The sequence below is a fragment of the Delphinapterus leucas genome, chromosome 6 (genome assembly GCF_059928025.1).
Source record: "Delphinapterus leucas isolate spDelLeu-1000000601 "Yukka" chromosome 6, BTC_Dleu_Yukka2, whole genome shotgun sequence".
NCBI lineage: Eukaryota > Metazoa > Chordata > Mammalia > Artiodactyla > Monodontidae > Delphinapterus > Delphinapterus leucas.
The window spans coordinates 17609788-17624219 of record NC_143134.1 but is presented as its reverse complement, the minus strand read 5'-3'; the positions used below and the strand labels follow the sequence as shown (position 1 = coordinate 17624219).

Here is a 14432-nt window from a genome sequence, read left to right as displayed (position 1 = left end):
TACGATGCATTTATGATAGACCATTATATACCTAAGATACTTTTGAAATATCTTTAATAACAATATACTGTTACTTTACAAAGATATTATACGAGGTATGACTCAAACACACACACAGAGTGAACGCACAAAGCAAATACAAAAAAATTGGACAGGAATTATGTCTGGTATTGGGATTAGGACTGATTTCTTTTGTCTTTATTTTTTTTTTCCCCCTTATTTTCCAAGTTTTCTAGAATGAACAAGCTTATTTTTATTGAAAAATGAATCTTACAACGGAGTCATAAACATAAAAGCTTGAGAAGCCTGAGGGGCCTTAAAAACAAAAGAAGACCATCCAGAGCGCTGGTTCTCAGGTGTGGTGGCAGAGACCCCTGCGGCTCCTGAGGCTCTTTTGTAGCATCGAGGTCAATATGACTGTCATTAATAATAAGATGTTTTGCCTTTTCACTCTCATTCTCTCACAAGGGTTCACTAGAATTTTCTAGAGGCTACATGACTTGTATATCAAAACAGACTGAAAGCAAAAGGGGACAGGAGAATCCAGCCGTCTTCAACAGGCAGACGTTAAAGAGATTTGCAAACATAAAACAGTGCCCTTCTTCTCTTTATCTTTTTTTTTTGAAACATTTTCCAAAAAAGACCTTTTAGGGGCTTCCCTGGCAGCTCAGTAGTTAGGAACTCGCCTGCCAATGCAGGGGACACGGGTTTGGTCCCTGATCTGGGAAGATCCCACATGCCGTAGAGCAACTAAGCCCACGAGCCACAACTACTGAGCCTGCGTGCTGCAACTACTGAAGCCCATGCATCTAGAGCCCGTGCTTCACAACAAAGAGAAGCCCACGTAATGAGAAGCCCGTGCACCGCAACGAAGAGTAGTCCCCCCCTCTCCGCCATTATAGAGAAAGCCTGTGTGGAGCAACGAAGACCCAACGCAGCCAAAAATAAATGAAAATTAAAAAAAAAATCTTTTAGTGATGTTAACGTCTAATGGATTTATATTATTTTTATTTAATAATTCATTAATTATTCATTTAAGAATTAAATATTTTTAAAACGTCTTAGTTTTAACTTCTATTATAGCAAATATCAATAGATATAACCCGCATACACAAAAGCTCTCTGGGGTTCTAATTTTTAAGAAGTCTTGAGACCAAAAAGTTTGAGGACTGCTGGCTTAGAGTACTGTAATCTAACCCTAAGCCTTCAAGCCCAGCCACTGTAAGACAGACCTTGGCCAGAAGGTAAATACCAGACAAAAATAACGCAAAGACACTGGGTCAGAGCCTTTCACTTTGAGATGAGCAAAATGCAGAGGAAATGAAAAGCACAATCATAAAAACATATTAAACAACCAAAATAACTAGAAGTGAGGATGGTTAGTGCCACTTCTTTGCTACAAACCACAAAACAAAAACTTGGCCCCTTTTTGGAGGGGAACTTGCTTTCATCTCTCCCTCCCAATCAAAAAAGAAAAAGAAAAAAAAATCCATCATCAACGCCAAACTACTAAAACGAAACAAAAAATTCCAACGCAGGCAACATTAACCTGATGGGTTAGGCAACTGGAAGTCTAAAGCCAAGAGCAATTATTTCAGTGTTCTAGCAGGAGGCTTCAGGAGGACAGCTGGTCAAAAAGAGCCCTGGCCGACCTGCAGGAAGACGGAGGTGATCCCCCAGAGACCAGCAGTGACAAACAGGTGGGCGTGGGGCAGGTCTCAAGGTCAAGGTTGCTGGTCTCTCCCACTGGACTTGAGGGAGGAGCTTCACGAAAGACAGAACAGCGTGCCGTGCACTCCCCAAAGCCAATCCCTTCCTTCTCTGGCTCAGTGTCAGAAGGCATAAAGGAGGTAGATTTATCTTTTATTTTGGTAATTTTAAATGGGAACAGACAAGCTTAATGTGGACTGTTTAATCACGGTGAGGATAAACTTGGGCATGGGAAATGCCAGAAGCTTATTAGTAAGACTGTTTCTTTGTAGATAGTAATTTTGTCTTTAAAAACTCAACATTCTCCCTTCTTTTTGCCTTTTGTATTGAAAACTGGCATATATGAAATAGGTCTCTTACACCAGTGGTCCTCAAATTTTAGCAAGCATTGGCTCCCGGGGAGGGCTGGCTGAAACCCAGACTGCTGGGCCTCACCCTGGAGTGTCGATTCAGCAGGTCTGAGGTGGGGCTGGAGAACCTGCACTTCTAACGAGTCCCCAGTGCTGCTGCTGCGGCTGGTGACGGATTACACGGAGCCCCGCACTGCGATTCCCACAGGAAGGCCGTGGGCTGGGTGCCCCATCGCCGCAGCGGCACAGATCAACAGGGGGCTCTACTCTCACTTACAGGACAAAATCCGTGACATATGTTAGGAATGGCCTTTGGGGCACAAAGGGCACATACTGGTGATCACCTAGGTTTCCTCAGGGATGGAAAAGACCAGGTCTAATTGAGTAAGTGTACCTATCTCATAAGATGGGTGAGACAGTCCATGGAAAGTGCTGAGCACAGATCCTGGCCCATAGTGACACCTCAATAAACGTATTATTTGCATTACAATTAAATGGGGGAGCCAAAGGGCTGGGCCAATGAAATATGGAGAAAGGATAACCTGGAATTCAGAGCTGAAAGAACTTTCTTCATTCTCTTGGGTCTCAGTAGGACGTGGCCTCAAAGGGAAGAGCAGAGGAGAGGCCAGTTCCCTGCTCACTGTCAGGTGTACTAAGGTCGCAAGGAAACTCCTGACACAGGTAGCCCTGGCCACCTCTCTTGTGAAGGAGCTGTTATCAGAGAGAAATGCAAGTCAGCTGCTGAGCCGAGATGCCAGGGTGTGAGCAGCTGCTCTCACAAGCGCCAACGAAAAATGGCTATTTTCCTTTTAGAGAACTAGCAGACCACAAACATCCCAATGACACTCAAAGCAGTCAACCTGAGGAACCATACATATCTCTCCACCGGTTTACTGCTTACCAATAAGCAATAAACTGCCCCTTTAAAAAAATCACCTTTATAACTTTCCCCACTTCATCTCTCCAGCCTGGGCTCACAGGCAGCTCTTCTGCCCTCTCAATCTGGCCACATGCTGTTTGCTGAGGGGACACGTGCTGTGACGGCTCCCTCCCCAGGAACCAAGAGTGAAATGAAAATGGATGTGAAACGTGAACGATCATCTACTTCTACGTGTCTTAGTGAAAAACACGACCACTTGCTAGTTTTATCTAGCAAACAAGTCTTGCTAGTTTTATCTTGCTGAATCAATTTTCTCTAAATTAGTTACGGAAATCTGTTTGGATCTCCTTTGTCTATTGCTCTATTTTTTAAAAAATAAATTTATTTACTTATTGTTGGCTGCACTGGGTCTTCGTTGCTGTGCGTGGGCTTTCTCTAGTTGCAGCGAGTGGGGGCTACTCTTTGTTGCGGTGTGCGGGCTTCTCATTGTGGTGGCTTCTCTTGTTGTAGAGCATGGGCTCTAGGCGTGTGGGCTTCAGTAGTTGTGGCATGCAGGCTCAGTAGTTGTGGCCCATGGGCTTAGCTGCTCCGTGGCATGTGGGATCTTCCTGGACCAGGGCTCACACCCATGTCCCCTGCATTGGCAGGCAGATTCTTAACCACTGTGCCACCAGGGAAGCCCCTGTCTATTGCTCTTAATTTAAAAAAGAACAACTCAGGTTAACTGTGGAAAGGACTGAATGTACTGGACACTGGGTCCCCACTGATGGCACCTGGCCTTGTTCCACCACCAGCCTTTGTTAGGGTCTTGGAAATGGGCAACATTCAGGGCCTTAGCCTTCAAAGTCCAAGATCTGGCTACTCTTCTGAGCTCCAGAGAGAATCGGGGGACACTGCTTTTACGTTTTCCTACTTCTTTTTCCTGTTTGCTAAAAACATGTTCAAGCGTCTCCGGCGGCAACAGCAAGCCAAAAGCAGCGTTCTCAGAGCTCGGCACACCATCACTGCGGCAGCTGGGCCACACGCTTCCCACTGCCCCTCCCCACACCTGTCACTCAGGCGCAACCCACCTCAGCTGTCCCACATGCACGACATGCTTTTTAACTTTTTTCCCTATTAAAACAAGCTCAGATATCATAGAACTAAAAAATATTAGACTTCAGTAGAATAAAATCTTTAAGTTATACTAAAATGCATGCAAATAGTAATCAAAGTTTACATTCCTTACTTTTTGGTTACTCTCATCTCCTCCATCTATCTCTGAACTTGGTGAAACTTGGCCCTCACTCATAAATGGGGTCCAGGAGGGACGAGGAAACCCACACCCTCAGGTGGTTAGGGACAGAGCTGACACTGGCTTACCTGTTCTCCACGCTATGGCCTGCGCCCTGGCCTCCCACACACGTTAAGCTTTAATATAAGCAGTGCTCCAGCAGGCCTGATGTTGACAGCTGTTACTTCATTACTGGAAAAATGAGGAGGTTCTGAAAATCCCACCTCTCTTCCCAGTTACTTGCTTAAGGGTCGATGTGCTTTGGTTCATCCACGTGTGATACAAACCCCAAAGAAAGCCACTGCTGGGACGGTCTTCCGCAGACTCAAGTGGAAAACCCGGTTGTGACCCTGGGAAGCAGCACAGCTCACCTCTGGCATGATTTCTATCTTCTCATACCGACGCTTGAAGGGCAGGGCGAGGACCTCGGCGCGCCGATAGGACATGGCGGGTGGCTGGCAGTCAATCATCAGGTCTAGCCGGTGGGACTGCGCTGGGGGCGGCTGGGTGTACTGCTCAGGACAGACCACGTGGAGGGGCTGAGGAACCAGCGCGACAGGGGCAGGTGGGGGAGAAGAAGGAGGAAACAAGAGGAGGCTGTGAGGCAGGAGGGGCCGCGTCCTGAGCTAAGCCTCCCTTTGCAGTGCTCAGGCTCACCACTTGGCCGTTTCGAATTCTCATCCTGTCAAACCCAAGTAACCAGCGAAGTGGGGGGAAAGAAGAACAAAAATTTCAGGGAAAAGCCCTGATCTGCAGGCCATGTTGATGAGCAAGGGATTTACTGTCTTGGTTTGCATTTATTTTTTCATTATATTTAAGTCACTTTGATGGTGACAGCCGTGGGTCTACCCTCAAATGACCTCTGAGCCCCTTGAGGGCAGTCTTCTCATCACTTCCCATCATCGACTTGGTACACTACTGGCTGATTAGCAAGAACTGTGACTTTTTGTGCTAGTTTGGATTCCTGGTCTGGATCTGCAGGTCTACTGGCACTACGCAGTGGGCAATGGTGAGGCCTTATCCTCAGCTGTGTGGGACACACTGAATCAGATAGAATTTTTTTATTTTTTAACAAATGTCTCTTTTTATTATCTTGAGAGAAAACCAATTAGTAAGCCAATGTTTACTTTGGCCAAATACCACCCAACTGCCAACTGAACGTGGCACCCAGAGAGTCAAGGCATTGTCACTGCGTTTACTGAAGAGTCTGGACCGAGCCTCAGTTCCCGGAAGAACAAGGCTTCCAACAGACCTGACGGGTTGCGTTTCAAACCGCACTTGTCCTTTAGGACTGACACCTCTCCTCCTCTTCAGACTGCCTTTCACCCTCCTTCCTGCCTGGTTAGCATCTTATAACTGTCTCAAAGCCAGTCGACTCCACAGTCACTGCCTGAGGGCTCTCCCCAGGTTCTCCTCCCCTGCAGTGGAGACCAGGCGGCCTCCTGTTTCCCTTATTCACACACCACTGAGGGGGCTGCGGAGTCCGCCATGGTTCAGGGACAGAGGGTGACATTACTCAGGAGTGAAAACAACAGGCTCTTAACTGTTTCTTCCAGCAAGTTGACAGGCACACAGTGGTGTATCAGATCGCTCATGGAAATCGGAAGTGGCTTAACTGCTCCAACCATGTCTAGAGAAAGGCCCAGCAAGCTTGGGGTCACCGTCAGCTGTTACCCCTGCGCTCTGGAGGCCTCCAGCTTTTTCTGTTTCCTGCTACCCTTCCTTAGAGTTTCCTGTTAGCGCCTCTCCTCCTGAGGTCAGGGGTTCTGTGAAGAGGAGGAAAGTGATCTCCCAGCTCAGGCCGAGAAATGTAGGGAGCCAACCACACCTCGCTCAGCGACTAGGGTCCAGGGCACCCCAGCACTCATGTAAGGTCCCAGGCACACCGAGGTGATGGGACATCAGAACCCTTCCTCTCGCCTGTTCTGAGCTGTTTTCCTCACCAACTGCCACCACCCCTCCAACCCCGAAACACGGGCCACCCGAATGATAAGTGACCCACCCAGGGCGGTGAGTTTTTCCTCCCCGTTCTCCTTCTGGACCAACAGTGCTCCTCTCGCCTAAGCTTTACCCCAACTACTCCCTCCCTTTCTCTAAGGCAGAAAATGCAAAATGAAACAAACAAACAAAAAAGCGACAACCACCAAACCAAAACAATCCGCTAACAAAAGCATAACACTGTGGTACTAACCCACGTGTGCAACAAGGGCCCAATATATGTTTCAGTTCAGCTGTCTTTCAGCTTGACGAGTATGTTTCTAGAATGATTTTTTTTGGTGGTGGGAGGGGGTAATTACCCCCTCTTTTAACTGGACGCAAATGGTCCTCATCAAAAATGAGACACTGTTTACACTTTCTTTTCCTCCCATTTTTGATTTCTTTAGAGGAGAAACTTCTTTCAGGGTGTAAAGCCCACCGGTTTGGAGTCTGGAGGGTACCGGGCTGAGCACTCCGCAGACCGAGAACGGGTGAGGAAGACAAGCAGTGCAGCTCGCCATCCTGGCCCTCACACCACAGACACAATCCGCACAGATGCCAGGACCGCGGGAGCCGCCAGCACAGTTTCCCCATTACCTGCACTTCTTTGAGCAGCTTTGACACTTGGATGAAATTCAGTCTCGTATCAATGGGGCAGTATATGCATTTCATGGCCAAGGGCTGGTAGGGAGCCAGTGCTTCCAGGTATGAGAAGTCGGGTTCTAAGGGGAGCACAAGAAAGAAAATTTAAAATGCAGGCAACAGAGGAACGGCCCAGTGAGGAAGCAGCTGGCATGGTCGAGGCCCAGCAGACGGGCAGCATGACAGGAAAGGCACTGAAGGTTACAGGAGCCAGATTCCCCATCACGGGAGAGAGGAGTGATTTACAAATAAGGAGACGGGGAGGCTGGACTGAACGCTGCAGGATGGATATGGAATTGGAGGGATGGCATGAGCGCCAGGTTTTCAACACAGATGGAGAGAGAGATGAGACAAATGAGGGGATAAATAAGTAAATGGGTGAGAAAGGAAAGCTCTTCTTTACAACAAAATGCCAACTAATAAATGTAAAAGAAGTGATGAAATTGAAAAAAAATTCATCATTTGGCAACCATCACAGTAATAATTTATTTGGACCAGAATCAATAGATGCTAAAAAAAATTAGATAAACACATGGGGAAGACCAGGATAAGTACATAGGCTCGAAGTGTCCCCCACAAGATACTGATTGACACAGAGCGGTGACTTCACAGTGGAGAAATCGGGCACAAGCCACTCGAACGGAGCGCTCAAAGGTCACCCCCAGGTAGGAGACAGACCATGTGCCTCCTACTTGACAGGATGCACGCAGAAGAAAAAAAAGAAGGATCCTGACCCCATGTCAACAAAATGCTTGTGCTGAGGCTGTGATGTCCCATCAGCAGAGCCAGTGCAGCGCCTGGGAACCGTCCTTGCCACGCTGGCTGGTTTGTTCTCTGCAGAGCCGCTCACCACGGCCAGCCTGGTGGGGATTGTTTGCTCCGCTGGAGGAAGCTGCCCACCTCGGGCCAAAAGCAGTGGCTCACTCCTGGTGTGAAAAACGACACGCAGGTTCCTGACACAGTCTGTGCCCTGCGAGGACGCCACTTCCTACGGCCCCAGCTTTCCACACACCGCTCCCAGGAACTTACTCAGTGACCTCAGGGCAACTCACAGAACTTCCAGATTTTTTAAATGACCTCCCCTGCAGCGGATCCTGTCTACCCAGGAAGAACCCAGAGACCACCCAAATGAGGCCAGCACGGCTGCCCGGGGGAGAAGCGCCTCTCTTTGTACGGATACTGTGTGAGCTACAACTCCCACAGTCATAATACAACCAGATAAGGAGGCCCAAAACCTCGCAGACATTGTTAACGACACAACTTGTGCTCTGGAAGTGAACACACCAGTTTAAATGTATACTCCTTACCCAGATGAATGTCTGGTAATGAATGCCATGGGCAATCACGAAGCCCTTGCTTTCTTCTTAGCTGGCTGGAGGGACGTTTGGAGTATAGCCATGTGTCTCTTCTGTGTCTCTGTAATACTGTACCCACCGTCACATCAGAGCCAACATCTCCTCAGAAAGAACAGGAGAGACCCCCTCAGTCCTACTACACACAGTGTTCTCTGGATGACTTCCTGCTTAGCAGAACTTGGCAATGGTGAGGCTCTGGGTAGTGTGAATCAACGTCTTAGGACCGGACTTCCTCTGCCTGTGGCTGAAAGGGGGTCTGCGAGGGAGAAGAGCAGCGCCCGATGGCTGCTCTTCTGAGCGCCCCCGGCACTCACGGCCAGGCCACGGTGGCACCCGCTTACTGGACATAAACCACCTCACATGACGCTGACATGAGAAAAGGCCACGCAGTGACCACGATGGATCAAGACAAAAATAAGACCCTCCCTAATCATGCCTGAACATAAGACCACAGCATGTCTGAACCACCAAACAAGCAAACACTGCCCTCTCCTGGCTCCATTCTTCTCGCCTTCCAGACAAGAATCACTAAGATACCCAGCCAGAGAACTACTGCTTCCTGATGGCACCCAAGCCAGAACAATGAACCCACCTCCAAAACCACCTAAGCCAAGGCCTGTAAGTTCTTCTGAACGTGCCCGGCGATGCCTCCTGCCTCCCCATGACAGTACCCCCTCACTGCAAGGAGTCAGTACCCCAACTTTGTTCCATTACTGGTGCGTTCCTGGTGGCCTCTGGTTGGTCCTCACAACAGGCTGAGCACAGGGAAGGGCCCAAGCATCCCTGACCCCAAAGCTTTGGGCATAACTAGACTCTCCTCCATGGCTCACGTCTTAAAGGTAATTAGAGAACACTAAGAAGGCTACTGGTACTTTCTCAACAGGCTTTTGTGCCAGGCACTATAAGGAGTGCTTTCTTATAACATTTCACTAAATGCACAGAGCTGCCTGAGGATGAGCGACCAACAACCCCATTTTACAGGGGAAAGTGAGGCTCAGAGCAGTGAGTAACCCGGCTGAGGTTACAGTAACTCGGACCAGATTTCAGATCAAGGTGTTTTTACTTCATTGCCCTGAGATTTTCAAATCCTAAGGCTGTCTGAAGACCGTGAATTGATAAAATAAGATAGTGATTAAGTAAAACCCCTAACTTGCCCTCATTTAAGGATTAGTTTTATTCTGAGGGGTTGGCCTCCACAAGAAAAACGGCAAGCCAGAGTAAACTATAACCAAAGGAGAAAGATCCATCTCCGTAAGTAAGTCCTAAAGCAAGTAAAGCAAGACTGATTATTAGAATTCCTGCCGTTCTTGAACAGCTTACAAAATCGTATCCAAAGTAGTTCTAGACCAGAAATCTGTCTCGGTGAAAATCTACAAAAACAGATATGAAAGCTCTGTCCAGTGCACAGTGATCTAACAGGACATTTTGCTTTGTTCTTACCCTTTCCCTTCCAGTTGCTTTATCCTTTGGTATTTACAACAGAATAGGGATCATATTTATACCTTATAACTTACTGTCAAATTCTTCCCAGCGTCTCTACCTGGTAGGTACATCCTACTAGGTTATGCAGGGATGGTCACAGTGGGAAGGGCAGGTTTTTGTTTTGTTGGTTTATTTACCTGTGAATATGACCGTGTTGAGACTAGATTTTCCCCAGAGCTCCATGAAATGGACCACGTCCCCAAATCGGAGGGAAGGGTGTCCAGTGAAAACCACACACGGCTGTCTGAAGTCGTTGCTGAAGTCTCCATGGATGCTGGGGTAGTGCTTCAGCTTGTTGGTCTGAATGAGCTAGAATACGTATCAAAAGCACATGAAGAGATGTTAGCCTACCCAGGAAGGAAGAACCACAGCATGGGACAGTGAACAAATTAAAAATACAAGATAATGCTATTAATATTAGCCAAAGATCCAAATTTTTTACCTACAATGTGACTTTCTCAAAAGATGGGACCTTTCGGTAAAATTACCAAACTTAATGGAAACTTCTTTTCAGGTTGTCATGGCCTGATTCTGTCTAACCCTTCCTTTATAGCTTCCTGACACTCCAAGCTCCAGGCCCCGAAGTCCCCAATATTAGTTACTGTTTGAAGTACAAGTTTCCCAAACTCTGTGCATCAGCGAGTTCTGTCAACAATGAACACTTCACACAGGAGAAACTGTTTACCAGCACAGGACTGCCTGAGACGGTACAGCTGTGTTAGGTTACTGCGGCGAGGGGCAGGGGACTTAATAAACACAAGAACAAACTGGCTTTCAGCAACGCGGGAGATGTGATGTCCTCGCGACAGAGAGCTAGAGTAAGAAGCAGGCCACGCACAGTCTCAAACCTGTCTCAAAAGTGAATGTTTTGAACCAAAAAGGTCTTCCTTCTAGCACAACACTGGGAACTACTCTCCTAACGCCAGGCCCGACCCAAGGCAACGCCATATACAGTTACAACAACACATGGCATCTTGTGGCACTGCTCAAAAGTTCTTCCTGCTGCCTCAGCCCTGCCCCCACTGCCCCACTCTAGCAACAAAAAGATGGCAAACACCCATACTTCAGAGACCCTAAATATCAACTAGTAGTGCCCTGAGATGCTGTCTGATGGGTAAAGAATTGGTCTGTGACCCAGCTCAATCCTGTAGCCACCCATAATGCCTAAGAAGGGAGCCCAGCCAACAACTCCAAGCCCACTGTAGTCACCCCAACGGTGAGGATGTGGCCAGAATGGGGCCGCCCACAAATGGAAGCTGACTCTCTTCATCTTGAAGATTTAATCTTTAATTCAGAGAGACTGCTTTCATTAGCAAGACTACCCTGGAGATCTTAATTAGGTGTCACATGCTTGGATGGGATATGAATAGTAAAGATGCAACAATCACTGCATTCCCACTTCCCTTCCAAGTTATATACAAATAAAACTGGCATTCTTTGTATAACCCATCTGGCCAAAATCATTACTTGCCCCAGTTAAACAGGTGAATGGCTGACTAAAGGACTGTTCTACTGTATCCATAGATGTCAAGGAGATGAATGGGATTCTAAGAAGAGCAGCAGGTCTTTGCACATAAATTAAGTCACTTTTTAAGGCAAACTGAGATTTTTTTTTTTTTGCCAATCAGATCTACTTTTCCAGCGGACTTACTACCTTTTTGACCATCCAGAATTACCTTTGTGCTGATTTAAGGTGCAAACTGTATAGGCAATGAAGCTGTAGGGTAGGAATTCTGTAGAGCAATTTTTTAAATCAGTACTAAGGGCAGAACTGTATTTTCTCATGGGCACTGGTCACATAATACCGATTATCAACTCCATCACGCCCTAATATTGACAAGTGCATTTCAGGAATCCTGATCATGCACCTATGGTCTTTTCACATTCTTAACTATAAATGGGACAAAGGTCATCCATGACATACTTGTGGGTAAGAACACGGTAACACCCTTAGAGAACACGTTCTGAAGAAAGCCTAATTGTTATTAGGGAAGAGGCAGATAGACTTTCAGTGTTTTGCTACACTTAATGTTTTGCTATACTTAAATTTCTGACACGAGATATCTAGCCTGAATTTCACTGTAGTAATGACAGAGCTTGCAAAAATCTTGGCTGCTGTAAGAGAGTATGAGGACTGCAAATAACTTCCTCAAAACCTTCCACTTGACATTCTGGTTCATGAAAGACCTGTCCTTTGGAGTAGGAAAACAGTAGTCAGATTTAAAATAATCAGCGGGACAACTGCTGCAATTTTCTTGAGCCGAATAGTTAACTGCATAGCAAATAAGTCGACAAAATCCCTATGCATAAGTACCCGCACAGACATCCCTAACTTGATGGAATTTTTACAAACTGAAAACTTCCACGTTCCCATATGCACATCAATAAACAGCATTACCAGCTCCTCAGAAATCCCCCTTTGTCCCCTTCCTGCCCCCACTGCTACCTCCAGGATAACCATTCTCCTGGCTTTTAATATCACAGATGAGTTTTCTGTGTGTTTGAACTTTTGTATAAATAAAATCACACCATATCTACTCTTTTATATCTGGCTTCATTCACTAACATTATGTTTGTGAAATTTATCTACATTGTTGCATATAATCAGAGTCCCTTCATCCTCTTTGATGTAAGGTGTGAATATACCACAAAATTCATTCACCCGTTGATGTACATTTGGGTACATTTCAGCACTATTACCAAGAGGGCTATGAAGATTTCTGTGCAGATCTCTGGGTGACACACCTGCATTTCTGTTCAGTACAGACTTTGGGAATGAAACAGCTGAGGCACAGAGGATGTCACAGTCCTAGGTTCAACTTTACTGTCAGTTTCCTAAAGTGGTTATACCAATTTACACATCCTTTTCAAAAAACATAACAAAAAACTGGGAGTAACGCTATTGTCCAATAGGAAGGGAATGGTTAAGTACACTATAGTATGTTCACATGATATGCTACGGAATATTAGGTAGCAATAATAACAGTGAGGCGCACAGATAAATGTCCATGATACACCCAGCACTGGGTGAAAGAAAAAGCAGTAGAAACAAAATTGGGCACACACAGCCATATAAAATGACTCACTGGTTCTGTGAGGAAGGGGGAATTTTTCTGTTTTCTAAACTGAAATGTTCTTATTTTCATCATTAAAAATTTATACCAATGACAGACATAACCAAACAAAAAGAAGACTTTGGCAATAAGTAAATCATTTATGCAAAAAAGTAGAATAAAATTCCTCACTCGGTCAATGAAACAGAGGTAGGCTATTAACTGAATAACATACTGGTAATATAATGTGTTAAGAAGAAGAGAAAGTAACGAATCTTGAGTCAGAGTACTTCACTGCCATCTTACAAGGGAAACAAAGGGCTATATCAAATTATCTTCGGATTTTTAAAAGCTAATGACCTGCTATATCCACCCATATCTATTTATCTACATTTTATTCTTGCTCTGACCCAGTGATTCCATTTTCTTACCTCTGCATGAGGAAAAGGCGGTTCTGGGAGATACACCTTAGTCTGTTTGTTGTGACAAAGCCTTTTGAGGAGGAAAAACAGATCAGCAGGTTAGGCAAGGGCGTACAGTGGCATCTGTTGCCACCTAGTGGTAGCAGCGCAAATACTTAATACCGAAGTTTATTTGAAATTTTCCTGTCAGTGTATCTCACTGTGAATAAAACACCAGCATTTATAGCGTAATCAGGACATAAGTCACTTGTGAGCACAGTTTTAATCTTTGAAATTCCTCAATACATTTTTTTCTTTAAAAATAAGCTTCTTATTTTGAAGTACTTTTAGATTTACAGAAAAGTTGCAAAGACAGTACAGAGTTCCCATGTACCTTTTAGCTGGTATCGCACTATGTTTGTTAAACTAACTAAGAAATAAACATTAGTACTTTACAGTTAACTAAACTCTAGACTTTACTCAGCTTTCACCAATTTTTCCACTAATGTTCTTTTTCTGTTCCAGGATCTAATCTAAGATACCGTATTGCATTTAGTTGTGATCAAAAAAAAAAAAAAAAAATTTTTTTTTTTTTTTTTTTGGCTGTACCTCGCAGCTTGCAGGATCTGAGTTCCCCAACCAGGGATTGAACCTGTGCCTGCAGTGGAAGCACAGAGTCCTAATCACTGGACTGCCAAGGAATTCCCTAGTTGTGATCAATTTTGAGGAGAGAGTGATACACTTTTTTTTTTTTGAGACATAGCTTTTCTATTTTATACATGCACCATTTCATTAATAGCAGAATTGGTAACTCAAACTGGAGAATAATAAATCTCTCCAGTAACTCTATCTTAATCTAGACACCGTAAACGTTTTAGGTAGTCTGTGTTTTTCCCTAGCCAGATATAACATTTAAAATACGGAGATTTCTGGAAAAGCAAATGTGGCAAAAGGTTAACAATTGTTAAATCAAAGTACGTGGGTGTTCTGTAGCTCTGACATTTTTAAAAGTTGGAAAAAATATATGTAGTGATTATGTTTGTTAAAGCCTGCTTCTAAGAATTCTATCAAAATAGAACTAAAGCATTTCAACAATTCTAATAGATGTTACTTTTGGCAGAATAATTTAGAACTCTGGGGCTTGGATTTTGTCTGAACTTCATTAATACAATTATCTAATTTTTCCTTCTTTAGCTTAACTCGATTTCAAAAACATTACTTTATATCATTTTTGGAAGAAGTTGTACATATGGGAACAAGATACTTTTGAAGGGTTACTTATTAATAATATCTAAACAGACAACAGTAC

At 45.0% G+C, this 14432-nt stretch overlaps 1 protein-coding gene across 7 annotated transcripts in view; it reads right to left on the bottom strand.

The window, feature by feature from the left end:
• Positions 1 to 14432, bottom strand: part of INTS9 (integrator complex subunit 9) — a 109301-nt gene that overhangs the window by 10951 nt on the left and 83918 nt on the right. For 4 of the 7 annotated variants that reach the window (XM_089912754.1, XM_089912753.1, XM_022594959.2 and 1 more), the window contains 5 exons: positions 13154 to 13214; positions 9807 to 9978; positions 8140 to 8286; positions 6788 to 6912; positions 4585 to 4752 (listed from right to left, as the gene is read on the bottom strand). In XM_089912754.1, coding sequence (XP_089768880.1) covers positions 4585 to 4752; positions 6788 to 6912; positions 8140 to 8286; positions 9807 to 9978; positions 13154 to 13214 — 673 coding nt within the window. The remainder of the gene's footprint in view (positions 1 to 4584; positions 4753 to 6787; positions 6913 to 8139; positions 8287 to 9806; positions 9979 to 13153; positions 13215 to 14432) is intronic. The other 3 variants (XM_089912755.1, XM_030761892.2, XM_022594961.3) reach the window with 1 other exon arrangement.